The following is a 16,387-nucleotide window of genomic DNA, read 5'->3' as shown; positions in this document are numbered from 1 at the left end:
CCCATATGTCGCATTTCTGAGTAAGCTTTTCAAAAACGTTTTTGTTAATAAGACTTGAAAGAGTGCCGTTTTGAATGTGGGTACGCTGCCCGCAGGCTGCTCAGTTGGTGATAGTGTGTATCGTTGTGAAAAAGTAGTTTATCTTCAGGTGTTGGGCAATTCAGGAAAGATCAAAAATGCGGAAAGGTACTCAGCTAGGTAACCAGATAACAACTGACAGCATTTACCTGTGTGAAATCTGTCAGCTGCAGAGGGACCCGTGTCATCGTGCAGGAGTATAAGTAGCCGGTGGGAAGACCACAACCTCAAACGGCAGACACCATGCAAGTCCTCCTCCTGCTCGCAGCTGTGGGGTTTTGCGGGGCCCAGTACGACCCCCATACTCAGTATGGGAGGACCTCTATTGTGCACCTCTTTGAATGGCGCTGGGCTGATATCGCTCTCGAGTGCGAACGCTATTTGGCTCCTTATGGATTTGGAGGAGTTCAGGTACGCTGTTTTCCTGGCAGTAGGCAGTAAAATTGCTTTGTTTAATAAATCCAAATGTCTGAATCCGAGACAGCAGAGTCCAAGCAACTGTTCTGCTGAAGATGGAGGTGAAAGTAATATGAGCTGTTAGACGCAACCCTAGCTCCTGCAAGGCTCGTTATGTTGCATCTCCAGCAGATCAGTTAGAGAGGCATGCTTTCCTCCAAAATTTGTCGCTTGCAAAGCTAAGATTTCCTCCCTATCTATCTTTTTCCAGTGGAAGTGCCTAACTGTGGAGTTTTGGCATTTCTAATGCCATCACGGTTCCAGACAAAAATCCTGTCTGTAGCTTCAGCCCTGCAATGTGTGTGGCCTTCGAAAGCAAACCTGTGCTGAACCTGGGCAGCCCACGGGAACCGAAGTAAACGTCTTCCGTGCCAGCCTACAGGACTGGCACCTCACAGACCAGAGCTTATGCTGGGGGAGAGGGAGCCGGGGTTGGACTGCAGCCTGCTTCTCCCGGAAATCCAGGATAGATCTCGGCACGGAGCCCACGCTTTGCACTTCAGACCTAGAGTAAGAAAGAATTTGTATTTTACAAAGGTGCATCTTTTCCACTGCAGGTTTCACCTCCAAATGAAAATCTGGTTGTAACTAGCCCCAATAGACCCTGGTGGGAAAGATACCAGCCCATCAGCTACAAGCTCTGCACTCGCTCAGGAAATGAAGACGAATTTAGAGACATGGTGACCAGATGCAACAACGTTGGAGTAAGTGCCTGGAGGACGTGTAAATACTATGGGAGGAGGCACTGTTTTGGCTGGGGGAGGTTGCTGCTCCCATTCCCAAAGGAGGCAGAGAATAGGGGAAAGGCCGGGGGGGAAGAGGAAGAGCTAAAGGTGATGCAGGAAAACTCTGGCTATTGCTTTACCACTCTTAGAAACCATACTGAAATGCAGTGACTGCTTTTCCAGGTTCGTATCTATGTGGATGCGGTTGTCAACCACATGTGTGGCTCTGGGGCTGGCTATGGCACCCATTCTACCTGTGGAAGCTATTTTAACGCTGGCAGCAGAGACTTTCCAGCTGTGCCGTACTCTGGCTGGGATTTCAACGACGGCAAATGTACAACTGCAAGTGGAGAAATCGAAAATTACGGCGATGCTTATCAGGTAACTTTCTGTGGTGAAAGTTTGGCATCTTCTTTGTTGACCACATTCGTCGTTGCGTTTGTTCTCTCCTGTTGTGTAAACGTTGTAGTGCAGCAAAAGGAAGGGAGGAGGTTGTCACAGAAATCGTTGCTTAGTCACCTGAGTCGTGACTGAAGTAATCAACGCCGGCTTCTGTGTAGGCCGGGTACTGTAGGTACGTACTATCGTAAGAACTGAGAAAGCAAGAAGCCTTCTCACCTGTCACATGCGGGCACGTGCAGGAGTATGCTCCGGAGTTGAGTCCAAGGTACTCAGCTCAGGCGGCGAGCAGTTAGGGCTTGTAGGCGTAGCTGACACTGGTAAGGAGCCCCCGTAGAAAACTGGCAGCAGTGCAAAGCGTTACCCTGGCTGAGCGTGTTGCTCTTTTCCGTATATTAGATCAGCGTTTGTTCTTTCTCGGGTTTAGAGCTCTTACTGCGTCCGCTTTGCCACCATACACCATGCTGCTTCTCGTCCTAAATTCTGAGGACAGCTATGCGGAGAGATGATATCCTTCAGCGACTGCCCAAACTTGAGAGTCAGGCTGTGGAATGACCTTATCACCGTTTTGGTGCAGACTTTGGAGGAATTCTCTTCTGTAGGGTTGTGACATACAGGCTGAGTGGACTTGACTAGCTGAAAAGCCCGAGCATTTTATTGCAAGATACGCGTTTTCTGGCCTGAAGGAGTGACACCTCAAAACTTTTTTGACAGGTCCGGGACTGCCGCTTGGTTGGCCTTCTGGATCTGGCTCTGGAGAAGGACTATGTGCGCTCCACAGTTGCTGCGTACATGAATCGGCTCATAGATATTGGGGTAGCAGGCTTCCGGCTTGATGCTGCCAAGCATATGTGGCCTGGGGACATAAAGGCATTTCTAGACAAGCTGAACAACCTGAATACTAACTGGTTTTCTTCAGGATCTAGACCTTTCATTTTCCAGGAGGTAATCTCTTTTTTTTTTCCCCTCTGTTTCTTTTGCTCCCCCACCCCCACGCCCCCGTCGTCTTCCTGTCGTCTTTGTTCCTTCCCATCTTTCCCTTCCCCACGCAGGGGAATGGAAGTAATGATATGGGCTTGATCCTACGCCGCCGCAAAGGCCGAGCCCTGCAGTCTAGCGGTCAGAAGTCTAGATTGAGACTTGCGCTCCAGAATCGCAAGACGCTTTGAAATCTTCATGGAGCAGCTCCCTGGAGATTTCTAAGAGTCATGTGACTAGGAGGGGATGGTGCAGTCCATGGTGACAACTGTACAGCCGAAGAAAGGGCTGAGCACTTCTCTGGAGCAGACCTTCACAAATGATGAGTAGTTTTGCTTTTTGCAAGAGCCTCTACCACAGACCGTCACCCAACTTTTTCCTGCCTTTGTTCAGTCCCATTTTCACACGTCTGCATTGTGCTGTTTTATACTGAGTTGGGGTTGATTACATAGCAGAAGCAAAGGTGCTTAGCAGAGCACAGAAGTTATTTCTCTCGATGTGAGGCAAGAACTAGCGTTCAGGGCTGTACACTGTATACTCTCTGTTTTTCTTTTTTTTCTTCCCCACCTTGTTTGGTCAGGCTGTCACAGACCCCTGCTTTCTCTTTGCTCCACCAGGTGATTGACTTGGGTGGAGAGCCGATCACAGGCAGCCAGTACTTTGGAAACGGCCGAGTGACGGAATTCAAATACGGTGCAAAACTGGGGACCGTGATCCGCAAGTGGAATGGCGAAAAGATGGCCTACTTAGAGTAAGGGTGACACCTCCCTGTGACTTCTGTGGGATACCGCAGCCGGATGCGCAGCTGGACAGGGTAGCCTCAAGCCTTTGTCTTTTTGTCTAGGAACTGGGGAGAAGGCTGGGGCTTTGTGCCTTCCGACAGAGCCCTGGTCTTTGTGGACAACCACGATAACCAGCGGGGGCACGGGGCTGGTGGAGCGTCGATTCTAACCTTCTGGGATGCCAGGTAAGAGATGCCGTTGCCTGGGTGATGCTGCTTTGGTGGGTTTTCTCCCTGGCATGATGTGCCTTTCCATGTCTCCTCCCTTGTGGTCTTACAGGCTTTACAAAATGGCAGTTGGTTTCATGCTGGCTCATCCATATGGATTCACGCGGGTGATGTCAAGCTTTCGTTGGCCAAGATATTTTGAAAATGGAAATGTAAGTTCATAAAGCTGAAGCTCAATTCACTGTTCGTAAGGATCCAAAGAGAGCCAGTGAACCAGTCAAGTCTGGCTATGCTTGTAAATCTGGAGTGATTTCTGTGTCCTGTGCTGTTTCTACGTGTTGGAAATGCGGTGTTATCTCTAGCTTTCCTCTGCAGTCAGTAGCTCTGCATTTTCAGTACGAATGGTAAAACTTCTCTTTTTAATGAAAGGATGTTAATGACTGGTATGGACCACCAAGCAACTCGGATGGATCAATAAAATCTGTTACAATTAATGCAGACACCACCTGTGGCAACGACTGGGTCTGTGAACATCGCTGGCGTCAAATAAGGTAGGGCGCAGTGCAGAAACATGCAGCAAAAGCAGTTAATTTTGCATCGTGCTCCTTGTTGCTTTAGAGCTCTGGCAGCTACAGCAACGGCCATTCTTTGCACCTCCAGGAACATGGTTGTCTTCCGTAACGTGGTGGATGGTGAGGCTTTCTCAAACTGGTGGGACAACAACAGCAATCAAGTGGCTTTTGGACGTGGTAGTAAAGGATTCATCGTCTTTAACAATGATGATTGGTAAGTCGTGCGGTTGGAGAGGCTGAGGGACGGTGGCTCTGGAGAGAAGTGCAGTGCCTCAAGCGCAAGCGGAAACCAAGATGATGTGTTGGGAAGGGGGCTGTCTTTGCAGGAGAACACAGTCAGGTGAAGGAGATGTGACCATACAGAAGCTAAGGCTTAGGCATCGGAAGTGAGCATCTGAAGGTGTAGAAATGGCCTGTTAGTGTCTGTGGTGCGCTAGTCACCTTCTCTCTCTGTCTCTCTCTGAGAAACTACAGCTGTGGCTAGAGTGATGCCCACGGGTCGGAGTAGCAGCAGCTGAAGTTTTGGCAGCTGGGAGTGAAAAGGCAACGCTCTCGCCTCTCTCCTGCCATCCAACCTGAATGGGCTGGACAGTCCCAGTTCTAATCACTGCCAACAGCGTGTGTCCTGCTGCGAAGCCCGGTGAACCCTTTGGTTTTGTCCCATACTCCTTTTTTGATGGCTGGTGGTATCCCTGCAGCCTGAGTTAGCTTCCTGCGCTTGCGTTGCTGGTCCAGAGGGCCAAAAGGAGAGGGTAGGGGGTGATACAGGGATAAACCGAGAGCTCTCTCCCATCCCATTGCCCTTCAGAGTGATGGGCTAGCATCAGATTCGGAAGTGCTCGAGGCGGGTTGAAAGGCCTGTTTTGAAAACCTGGCCTAAAGAGCATTCACTTGTTTTCACCTAGGGAATTGAATCAGAGTTTGCAAACCGGGCTGCCCGCTGGTACCTACTGCGATGTTATTTCTGGAGACAAGGAGGGCAGCGGATGTACTGGAAAACAGGTGTACGTTTCCAGTGATGGCAAGGCCTATTTCCAGATTAGTAACAGCGATGAAGACCCATTTGTTGCAATTCACGTTGATGCTAAATTGTAACTCAAGTGAAAGGTGTTTCTGCTCTTGGTCTGCACGTGTGCAATCGCCTTGTATTCACGAATGAGTGATTCTCCAGATCTAGCAAATAATAAATGGGCTTTAAATGAAAGAGTGATGCTTCTTGTCTTACTGGATGGGATTGTGACTTTCTCACGCCATACTTAGTGGCAGGGCAATGGTAGGTTTTAAGGATGTGCTGGCAATGTGACCCTGTGCTTCCCAGAGCGCAGGAGCAGCAGGGAAGAAAGCCTGGGTAAGTTCAAAGGGCTTATTTCCGAGGCCGATGCATGCACACGCGTCACGTGCTGAGGAGTGGCCACGTTGCGGCCAGTCAGCTGCTAGCGGTGTGTATCGACCCCAAAACGAGGTGCCTTTCTGGTGGCAAAGCAAACAGAGCGTCTGCCTCGGCAGATGCCAGCGGCCTGCTCCAAACTCACACTCACGGTGGCTATTGCAAAGGGGCACGTGAAGCGAGATGCGTGTCCGGGCATCGCTTAGACATCGTGCCAGCGGCATAAGCTCAGCACCATCTCCACGGTGCATTGCGTTTGACAGTTGTGTAATATCTCGCCTACTTACGGAGCCTGAGCACAGAATGGGCAGCCGCCACAATTTTACCGTCAGCCATGAGGCAATCCCCGGGTAAACGTGAGCGTGCCACCGCCGCTTGAAAGCAAAATGCCTCCTTGGGAGAAAGCACTTGGCGTGACCCAATCCGCAAAGGCCATTGCAAGAGTGACTGATTTTGAGCACAAGGTACACTTTGAAAGGCTGTTTCCCTTTTCCGGAGGCAGGGAGCGTGTGCGGTTGCGCTGGGGAGGGATTGGCTCAGACGGGGCTCAGGGCGTTTGGCAGTGTAGTGGTGGTGGGGGAGCCCGGGGAAAGGCCGTGTCCCTGGCCCGGGGCTGAACCTGCCATCTCCCTCGGTAGGGGTGGCTAGAGCCAGCTTGCCGCGGGCAGAGGGCCTGCTGGCCGACCGCAGCCTTCGGAGCTGCTCGCCGGAAAGGTGTCCAAGGCTGGGGAGCCCCACGTGGAAGGAGCGAGGAGGAGGAGGAGGAGGAGAGGCTGGTTTGCAGCAGCAGCAGCTAATAGCCATTGCACACCTGTCTTTTCCCCCCGGGGTCAGATCGGGGAGCCCTCCCACACCTTTGAAACAGCCTGGCCCCGCCTGCTCTTTCTCTCTCGCTGGGTCAGCGTAGCCCTGTGTGTGGGAGCTGTGCTGGCACTGAGCTACAACCCTTGGAAAGCGGGTGATGCCACGTTGGCTGTTGTTCAGAGATTGCCTGACCCAGCGCGCAGCACTCACTCTCGCCGTGAAGGTTGCTGGTTTTTTCTCAACCCGCTCCATCTACTGTGGCAAGCGATGGACCTGACACGCGTGGCCCCGGGGAGTCCACGAAGGAACAGGAGGCAAGAACGTGCCGAATAGGGAGAGGGAGGTGCCTGTGCCTGCAAGCACTTTGGGATCCAGTTTTCGTTGATGCTGGGAGGCAGTGAGCATTTTGCCGGCTGAAGCCCTCAAAGGTCGAGCCGTAGTTCTGCGCCCAATGCTGGAATCGCGTGCAGAACGGAGGCAGAAACCACGAGGCAGTGTTACGAGGTGGACGTAAAACGCTGCTTGGACCGAGACATCGACTGCTGCGAAAGGACCCGGCCTGAATTGCGGGTTTGGGGGTGGGGGTGGGAGGGAGCTTTTAATTTTACGGAGGCAATTTTGGCGCAGTGCTTTACAGCGAGGCACAAGGTAGGCAAACTGGAAGTAAGCAGCGTTGTCATCGGGAACAACGGCGGGTCTCGTAGATGGGTCGTGAAGCCCTGAGGTACAGTCAGCTTTCCTCCTGGTCTTCAAGTCGTTCCCAGAATTATTATCGTGAGGAAAATTTCATCATCTTTGTCCCTACTTCGTTTTATGTAAAATAGGTGTCCGGAAGGGCTATGCCAGTGCTGAAAGAAACGCTGAAACATTTTGGGGTCTTGTTTTCCCGTTCAAGTACAGCATTTTCCAGGGCCAAGCAGGATGTCTACTTCATTTGCTGAAGTGTAGTATTTTGGCGTTTTGTGGCCCCTGTGCAATAGTGCGTTATCTGTCACAAACGAAGCGGTCCTCTCTTTCTTTGTGGAAGCTGTGAGTTTTGCTGAGTGATACCGCCATCTGAAGGCCTGAGTCCGGGGATTCTTCTGCTCGTCCTTGTCATTTTAGAGGCATTTTTGGCACACTGCCTTCCAGAGTAGCAGCCGGTAAGCAAGCTAAGTTTCTTTCCCTCCTTTGCAGTTGCCTCATTCTTCCGCAAACTCCTCTTCTGCTGTTTTTTCTCCTTGGATCTCCCCGAGCCGGTGCAGTGCTGGTGCTTGCTCGAGAGAAGACAGTGGTGTTGCTCTGCTCGCCGTGTAGCCAAGCCCAAAGCAATGGTGGTAGCCCTCGCCAAAGCACCCTTCCTAGCAAATGGCTCAGCTTTAGCTGAGTGTGCATCAGGATCCTCCTGCTGGCACGCTGGTTTCCACAGCAGTAGCTTTGGGATGTTTTGCGGTGTTGGCAGTGTTTACAAGTGAGATCCGTCTATCAGAGGTCATTTTTGTTGCTGATGAGTTCCAGTACTGTGAAGATGATAGGTGGCGCTGAGATGTACTTTTAGAGTACGTTTTGTCAGTAAGTTAAGCTCTGGCCTTTGCATGCTTAAGGGCAGATGAAATTTGGGGGCCCGAGAACTAAAAGGGCAGCTCAGGAGCTCAGCTATTGCAGTGGCCTGCTCGAGGCTGAAACGATGCCAGCCTTGCCCTCAAAGACGGCGTCGCTCGAGTACTGTTGTGAGAAGGAAGTGGTCTTGCGGGAAGGGAGTGTGAGAACGAGCAGAGCTGAAGGAAGACGGGCCCCAGGTTGGCTAGGATGCCACGGCCGGGCAGTTCCCAGCTTCTAGAAGGAAAGAAAGCGTCCCAAAGGAAGCTGGCCAGGTGAGCCTGTGGGAATTTGCCAAAGCGCTACGCCTTCTGATCTAGGCAAAGTACTGATCACCACCTGAGCAGCGTCCCTCGGGTTCTCTGCAGAAGGTGCCAAGCGCGAGGGGAGTGGAAGCGGAGCTGCAACGAAGGCCAGTCAGGTCCCTAGTCTAGTGTGGGTGTGAATGGAAAGTTTTAAATGTCAACATGTTCTTTGTGTCAGCGATACCTGATAGCTCAAGTTAACTCTCCCTGAGGGAGCATCTTGGAGACGCACCTCCCTAGGTCTGCCGCGTTCCATTTTAGTAGCCTGTCTGCGAACGGTTGAAACATTTTCACAGTCTGGCCCTCACAAAGACGTTTGTGACCCATCACAAAGCTCCCTACTATTTGTTTAGCCAAGCTACATAGCAGCGAGGGAGACGCTTGCATTGCGATTGTTCTTGTGGGACAGGGAAGACTTTGACGCTGTTGGGTCTGGTGCGCACGTTGACGCTGCAGCTCTCTGTTGGGAAGGCACTACCACCGCAGCGTGGTATCACTGGTGTATTCGCTGGGCAGGAGTTGTGCCAGGGCCACACGGGGAAGTACAGGAGCAGGCCTGCTTGTTTAGGTTTGCCATTTAAAAGCTTGGGCAAAGGGGACCTGCTTCTGCTTTTTCTCCCGGCGTGTAAGTTCTGGGAAAGAGCAGGCGGTACGGGACGCGCACTGAGCGACGGGGCTCGTTTCCGGAAGAACACAGTAGAGGAGGGAGTTCAGCTACCACGTGCGCCGAGGTTCCTCTGCGACTGGGATGGCGGTGCTGTATCGTGGCCTCGCTTGTTTCTCGTGGGTGCTCGCCAAGCGTATCACTGGTTTTCTGGTGAAGTTCTTTCGGCAATGGTTTTATCATCAGCATGACTCCAGCTTATTCATAAAGTGTTGTCAGTGAGGCCTTGGTTTTATATGGCAGTACCGAGTGAAGGATTGAAATCGTGCTACGAGCCAAAGCTGGAAGGTTTTGGAAGTAGGAAGTTGAGGGAGAAGCCAGGAGGGGTTCAGGCAACAGCTCCGTTTGGATTCCCACTGTAATTGTGTGTTGAGCCTCCAGGACCCTTCTGCCGTGTCTCCGTCTGGCTTCTCTTCTTTGCAGCAGCTGAGCTACCGGTCACTCAAAGGGAGCGGAGAACTTGCTCAGAGGCTCTGTTGGATAGGAAAATACTGGAAGTTTAGATCACTTTTAACCACATAGTAACAACGGAGTTGCTCCACGCAGCTGTGTGAGGGCGGTGAAAATCTGTCAGAGTTTATAGCAAGGACTGGGCAATAACTCTAGCAACATACACGTGCAGGGAAACAGGTCAGTTTCTAGTTACGTGTCAGAGTCCAACACTCTCCGACCAGGCTCTTTCAGCTATGCCCCGTGCGGAGGGTGTGAAATGTTTAGCACCAGGTTTGCTTGATTTGAGGTTACAGGGGATTTTGATTTAGCAGAGCGATACAGCAATATGCCGAAATGGCAGTGCAAGCGTCAGTTACACTTAGCCAAATACAGCAATTGCAAGGTGCGGTTGGGTCACGATACAAACGGGATTCCCGTTCCTGGTCTCTGCAGTGTGCTCACCTCCCCGACACTGGGCGTCCCCGGTCGCTGGGAAGGAATGCATGGGTTGAAAGCGCCTCAAGCCCATTGCTCTCTTCAAAGTGCTTTTGTTAGCTGTTCAGCTTTTGTACCCTGTGTTGGGCTGAGCCAGATATACACCCCCTCCCCGCCATGCTGCTCTGGCTGCCTCAGGGAGGCAGTCACACCCCCTCTGATTAACTCAGGGAAAAACATTTACGCAGCCAGTTGACCCGCTCAGCTGTGATACAGTCAGCTGATCCATGCATCCAATATAGCCCTTTATCTAAAACACAGGTCAGCTTCCGGTCCCCTTTGTGTTGAGATAAAATCAGCTTTCTTTGCAGCAGCTGCGGTCAGTCACACCCTACCTTCTTCCCCGAGCTCCTTGGGCACGTCGCCCTTGCCCATCTCCTCTGAGCCTTCTCCCACTGTTGGGGTTTAGGGGTCGGTCGGTCACATTGTCCCTATGGTTCCCCTGTTGAAGGCTCCTGTCACGTGGCGTGATTCATCTGCCCTTGACTGCCGGTGGCTGGTCAGGTGCCTGGTTTTGTGCTCGTGTAAATCCTGAGAGCTCGATGCTTTGGAACGCTGGTGAGTTCATTCTCACAGGGCTATTAGACTTCTGGTTGTCCTCTGGCTGCATTCTTTCTGTGTTATCTTCCACCCCCCGCCCCCCTCCCCCCATTGGAGAGCCCATATGTCGCATTTCTGAGTAAGCTTTTCAAAAACGTTTTTGTTAATAAGACTTGAAAGAGTGCCGTTTTGAATGTGGGTACGCTGCCCGCAGGCTGCTCAGTTGGTGATAGTGTGTATCGTTGTGAAAAAGTAGTTTATCTTCAGGTGTTGGGCAATTCAGGAAAGATCAAAAATGCGGAAAGGTACTCAGCTAGGTAACCAGATAACAACTGACAGCATTTACCTGTGTGAAATCTGTCAGCTGCAGAGGGACCCGTGTCATCGTGCAGGAGTATAAGTAGCCGGTGGGAAGACCACAACCTCAAACGGCAGACACCATGCAAGTCCTCCTCCTGCTCGCAGCTGTGGGGTTTTGCGGGGCCCAGTACGACCCCCATACTCAGTATGGGAGGACCTCTATTGTGCACCTCTTTGAATGGCGCTGGGCTGATATCGCTCTCGAGTGCGAACGCTATTTGGCTCCTTATGGATTTGGAGGAGTTCAGGTACGCTGTTTTCCTGGCAGTAGGCAGTAAAATTGCTTTGTTTAATAAATCCAAATGTCTGAATCCGAGACAGCAGAGTCCAAGCAACTGTTCTGCTGAAGATGGAGGTGAAAGTAATATGAGCTGTTAGACGCAACCCTAGCTCCTGCAAGGCTCGTTATGTTGCATCTCTAGCAGATCAGTTAGAGAGGCATGCTTTCCTCCAAAATTTGTCGCTTGCAAAGCTAAGATTTCCTCTCTATCTATCTTTTTCCAGTGGAAGTGCCTAACTGTGGAGTTTTGGCATTTCTAATGCCATCACGGTTCCAGACAAAAATCCTGTCTGTAGCTTCAGCCCTGCAATGTGTGTGGCCTTCGAAAGCAAACCTGTGCTGAACCTGGGCAGCCCACGGGAACCGAAGTAAACGTCTTCCGTGCCAGCCTACAGGACTGGCACCTCACAGACCAGAGCTTATGCTGGGGGAGAGGGAGCCGGGGTTGGACTGCAGCCTGCTTCTCCCGGAAATCCAGGATAGATCTCGGCACGGAGCCCACGCTTTGCACTTCAGACCTAGAGTAAGAAAGAATTTGTATTTTACAAAGGTGCATCTTTTCCACTGCAGGTTTCACCTCCAAATGAAAATCTGGTTGTAACTAGCCCCAATAGACCCTGGTGGGAAAGATACCAGCCCATCAGCTACAAGCTCTGCACTCGCTCAGGAAATGAAGACGAATTTAGAGACATGGTGACCAGATGCAACAACGTTGGAGTAAGTGCCTGGAGGACGTGTAAATACTATGGGAGGAGGCACTGTTTTGGCTGGGGGAGGTTGCTGCTCCCATTCCCAAAGGAGGCAGAGAATAGGGGAAAGGCCGGGGGGGAAGAGGAAGAGCTAAAGGTGATGCAGGAAAACTCTGGCTATTGCTTTACCACTCTTAGAAACCATACTGAAATGCAGTGACTGCTTTTCCAGGTTCGTATCTATGTGGATGCGGTTGTCAACCACATGTGTGGCTCTGGGGCTGGCTATGGCACCCATTCTACCTGTGGAAGCTATTTTGACGCTGGCAGCAGAGACTTTCCAGCTGTGCCGTACTCTGGCTGGGATTTCAACGACGGCAAATGTACAACTGCAAGTGGAGAAATCGAAAATTACGGCGATGCTTATCAGGTAACTTTCTGTGGTGAAAGTTTGGCATCTTCTTTGTTGACCACATTCGTCGTTGCGTTTGTTCTCTCCTGTTGTGTAAACGTTGTAGTGCAGCAAAAGGAAGGGAGGAGGTTGTCACAGAAATCGTTGCTTAGTCACCTGAGTCGTGACTGAAGTAATCAACGCCGGCTTCTGTGTAGGCCGGGTACTGTAGGTACGTACTATCGTAAGAACTGAGAAAGCAAGAAGCCTTCTCACCTGTCACATGCGGGCACGTGCAGGAGTATGCTCCGGAGTTGAGTCCAAGGTACTCAGCTCAGGCGGCGAGCAGTTAGGGCTTGTAGGCGTAGCTGACACTGGTAAGGAGCCCCCGTAGAAAACTGGCAGCAGTGCAAAGCGTTACCCTGGCTGAGCGTGTTGCTCTTTTCCGTATATTAGATCAGCGTTTGTTCTTTCTCGGGTTTAGAGCTCTTACTGTGTCCGCTTTGCCACCATACACCATGCTGCTTCTCGTCCTAAATTCTGAGGACAGCTATGCGGAGAGATGATATCCTTCAGCGACTGCCCAAACTTGAGAGTCAGGCTGTGGAATGACCTTATCACCGTTTTGGTGCAGACTTTGGAGGAATTCTCTTCTGTAGGGTTGTGACGTACAAGCTGAGTGGACTTGACTAGCTGAAAAGCCCGAGCATTTTATTGCAAGATACGCGTTTTCTGGCCTGAAGGAGTGACACCTCAAAACTTTTTTGACAGGTCCGGGACTGCCGCTTGGTTGGCCTTCTGGATCTGGCTCTGGAGAAGGACTATGTGCGCTCCACAGTTGCTGCGTACATGAATCGGCTCATAGATATTGGGGTAGCAGGCTTCCGGCTTGATGCTGCCAAGCATATGTGGCCTGGGGACATAAAGGCATTTCTAGACAAGCTGAACGACCTGAATACTAACTGGTTTTCTTCAGGATCTAGACCTTTCATTTTCCAGGAGGTAATCTCTTTTTTTTTTCCCCCTCTGTTTCTTTTGCTCCCCCACCCCCACGCCCCCGTCGTCTTCCTGTCGTCTTTGTTCCTTCCCATCTTTCCCTTCCCCACGCAGGGGAATGGAAGTAATGATATGGGCTTGATCCTACGCCGCCGCAAAGGCCGAGCCCTGCAGTCTGGCGGTCAGAAGTCTAGATTGAGACTTGCGCTCCAGAATCGCAAGACGCTTTGAAATCTTCATGGAGCAGCTCCCTGGAGATTTCTAAGAGTCATGTGACTAGGAGGGGATGGTGCAGTCCATGGTGACAACTGTACAGCCGAAGAAAGGGCTGAGCACTTCTCTGGAGCAGACCTTCACAAATGATGAGTAGTTTTGCTTTTTGCAAGAGCCTCTACCACAGACCGTCACCCAACTTTTTCCTGCCTTTGTTCAGTCCCATTTTCACACGTCTGCATTGTGCTGTTTTATACTGAGTTGGGGTTGATTACATAGCAGAAGCAAAGGTGCTTAGCAGAGCACAGAAGTTATTTCTCTCGATGTGAGGCAAGAACTAGCGTTCAGGGCTGTACACTGTATACTCTCTGTTTTTCTTTTTTTTCTTCCCCACCTTGTTTGGTCAGGCTGTCACAGACCCCTGCTTTCTCTTTGCTCCACCAGGTGATTGACTTGGGTGGAGAGCCGATCACAGGCAGCCAGTACTTTGGAAACGGCCGAGTGACGGAATTCAAATACGGTGCAAAACTGGGGACCGTGATCCGCAAGTGGAATGGCGAAAAGATGGCCTACTTAGAGTAAGGGTGACACCTCCCTGTGACTTCTGTGGGATACCGCAGCCGGATGCGCAGCTGGACAGGGTAGCCTCAAGCCTTTGTCTTTTTGTCTAGGAACTGGGGAGAAGGCTGGGGCTTTGTGCCTTCCGACAGAGCCCTGGTCTTTGTGGACAACCACGATAACCAGCGGGGGCACGGGGCTGGTGGAGCGTCGATTCTAACCTTCTGGGATGCCAGGTAAGAGATGCCGTTGCCTGGGTGATGCTGCTTTGGTGGGTTTTCTCCCTGGCATGATGTGCCTTTCCATGTCTCCTCCCTTGTGGTCTTACAGGCTTTACAAAATGGCAGTTGGTTTCATGCTGGCTCATCCATATGGATTCACGCGGGTGATGTCAAGCTTTCGTTGGCCAAGATATTTTGAAAATGGAAATGTAAGTTCATAAAGCTGAAGCTCAATTCACTGTTCGTAAGGATCCAAAGAGAGCCAGTGAACCAGTCAAGTCTGGCTATGCTTGTAAATCTGGAGTGATTTCTGTGTCCTGTGCTGTTTCTACGTGTTGGAAATGCGGTGTTATCTCTAGCTTTCCTCTGCAGTCAGTAGCTCTGCATTTTCAGTACGAATGGTAAAACTTCTCTTTTTAATGAAAGGATGTTAATGACTGGTATGGACCACCAAGCAACTCGGATGGATCAATAAAATCTGTTACAATTAATGCAGACACCACCTGTGGCAACGACTGGGTCTGTGAACATCGCTGGCGTCAAATAAGGTAGGGCGCAGTGCAGAAACATGCAGCAAAAGCAGTTAATTTTGCATCGTGCTCCTTGTTGCTTTAGAGCTCTGGCAGCTACAGCAACGGCCATTCTTTGCACCTCCAGGAACATGGTTGTCTTCCGTAACGTGGTGGATGGTGAGGCTTTCTCAAACTGGTGGGACAACGACAGCAATCAAGTGGCTTTTGGACGTGGTAGTAAAGGATTCATCGTCTTTAACAATGATGATTGGTAAGTCGTGCGGTTGGAGAGGCTGAGGGACGGTGGCTCTGGAGAGAAGTGCAGTGCCTCAAGCGCAAGCGGAAACCAAGATGATGTGTTGGGAAGGGGGCTGTCTTTGCAGGAGAACACAGTCAGGTGAAGGAGATGTGACCATACAGAAGCTAAGGCTTAGGCATCGGAAGTGAGCATCTGAAGGTGTAGAAATGGCCTGTTAGTGTCTGTGGTGCGCTAGTCACCTTCTCTCTCTGTCTCTCTCTGAGAAACTACAGCTGTGGCTAGAGTGATGCCCACGGGTCGGAGTAGCAGCAGCTGAAGTTTTGGCAGCTGGGAGTGAAAAGGCAACGCTCTCGCCTCTCTCCTGCCATCCAACCTGAATGGGCTGGACAGTCCCAGTTCTAATCACTGCCAACAGCGTGTGTCCTGCTGCGAAGCCCGGTGAACCCTTTGGTTTTGTCCCATACTCCTTTTTTGATGGCTGGTGGTATCCCTGCAGCCTGAGTTAGCTTCCTGCGCTTGCGTTGCTGGTCCAGAGGGCCAAAAGGAGAGGGTAGGGGGTGATACAGGGATAAACCGAGAGCTCTCTCCCATCCCATTGCCCTTCAGAGTGATGGGCTAGCATCAGATTCGGAAGTGCTCGAGGTGGGTTGAAAGGCCTGTTTTGAAAACCTGGCCTAAAGAGCATTCACTTGTTTTCACCTAGGGAATTGAATCAGAGTTTGCAAACCGGGCTGCCCGCTGGTACCTACTGCGATGTTATTTCTGGAGACAAGGAGGGCAGCGGATGTACTGGAAAACAGGTGTACGTTTCCAGTGATGGCAAGGCCTATTTCCAGATTAGTAACAGCGATGAAGACCCATTTGTTGCAATTCACGTTGATGCTAAATTGTAACTCAAGTGAAAGGTGTTTCTGCTCTTGGTCTGCACGTGTGCAATCGCCTTGTATTCACGAATGAGTGATTCTCCAGATCTAGCAAATAATAAATGGGCTTTAAATGAAAGAGTGATGCTTCTTGTCTTACTGGATGGGATTGTGACTTTCTCACGCCATACTTAGTGGCAGGGCAATGGTAGGTTTTAAGGATGTGCTGGCAATGTGACCCTGTGCTTCCCAGAGCGCAGGAGCAGCAGGGAAGAAAGCCTGGGTAAGTTCAAAGGGCTTATTTCCGAGGCCGATGCATGCACACGCGTCACGAGCTGAGGAGCGGCCACGTTGCGGCCAGTCAGCTGCTAGCGGTGTGTATCGACCCCAAAACGAGGTGCCTTTCTGGTGGCAAAGCAAACAGAGCGTCTGCCTCGGCAGATGCCAGCGGCCTGCTCCAAACTCACACTCACGGTGGCTATTGCAAAGGGGCACGTGAAGCGAGATGCGTGTCCGGGCATCGCTTAGACATCGTGCCAGCGGCATAAGCTCAGCACCATCTCCACGGTGCATTGCGTTTGACAGTTGTGTAATATCTCGCCTACTTACGGAGCCTGAGCACAGAATGGGCAGCCGCCACAATTTTACCGTCAGCCATGAGGCAATCCCCGGGTAAAAGTGAG

General features: G+C 51.2%; 2 protein-coding genes across 2 annotated transcripts; both read left to right on the top strand.

Annotated features, from left to right (window-relative positions):
- The first annotated feature begins 294 nt into the window (after positions 1 to 294).
- On the top strand, positions 295 to 5,361 carry LOC112983052 (pancreatic alpha-amylase). The gene is made up of 10 exons (XM_064515822.1): positions 295 to 489; positions 1,092 to 1,238; positions 1,443 to 1,640; positions 2,373 to 2,603; positions 3,254 to 3,387; positions 3,481 to 3,603; positions 3,698 to 3,797; positions 4,015 to 4,136; positions 4,246 to 4,371; positions 5,063 to 5,361. The coding sequence occupies exons 1-10, from the start codon at positions 322 to 324 to the stop codon at positions 5,250 to 5,252; spliced, it is 1,539 nt and encodes a 512-aa protein (XP_064371892.1). The 5' UTR covers positions 295 to 321; the 3' UTR covers positions 5,253 to 5,361.
- A 5,415-nt stretch (positions 5,362 to 10,776) lies between these two features.
- LOC135329026 (pancreatic alpha-amylase-like) lies at positions 10,777 to 15,843 on the top strand. The gene is made up of 10 exons (XM_064515821.1): positions 10,777 to 10,970; positions 11,573 to 11,719; positions 11,924 to 12,121; positions 12,854 to 13,084; positions 13,736 to 13,869; positions 13,963 to 14,085; positions 14,180 to 14,279; positions 14,497 to 14,618; positions 14,728 to 14,853; positions 15,545 to 15,843. The coding sequence occupies exons 1-10, from the start codon at positions 10,803 to 10,805 to the stop codon at positions 15,732 to 15,734; spliced, it is 1,539 nt and encodes a 512-aa protein (XP_064371891.1). The 5' UTR covers positions 10,777 to 10,802; the 3' UTR covers positions 15,735 to 15,843.
- Positions 15,844 to 16,387: the final 544 nt, after the last annotated feature.

This window comes from Dromaius novaehollandiae, chromosome 8 (assembly GCF_036370855.1).
Source record: "Dromaius novaehollandiae isolate bDroNov1 chromosome 8, bDroNov1.hap1, whole genome shotgun sequence".
In the NCBI taxonomy this organism is placed as follows: domain Eukaryota; kingdom Metazoa; phylum Chordata; class Aves; order Casuariiformes; family Dromaiidae; genus Dromaius; species Dromaius novaehollandiae.
Note: the sequence above shows the minus strand (reverse complement) of the source record. Positions and strands in the feature narration are given on the sequence as shown.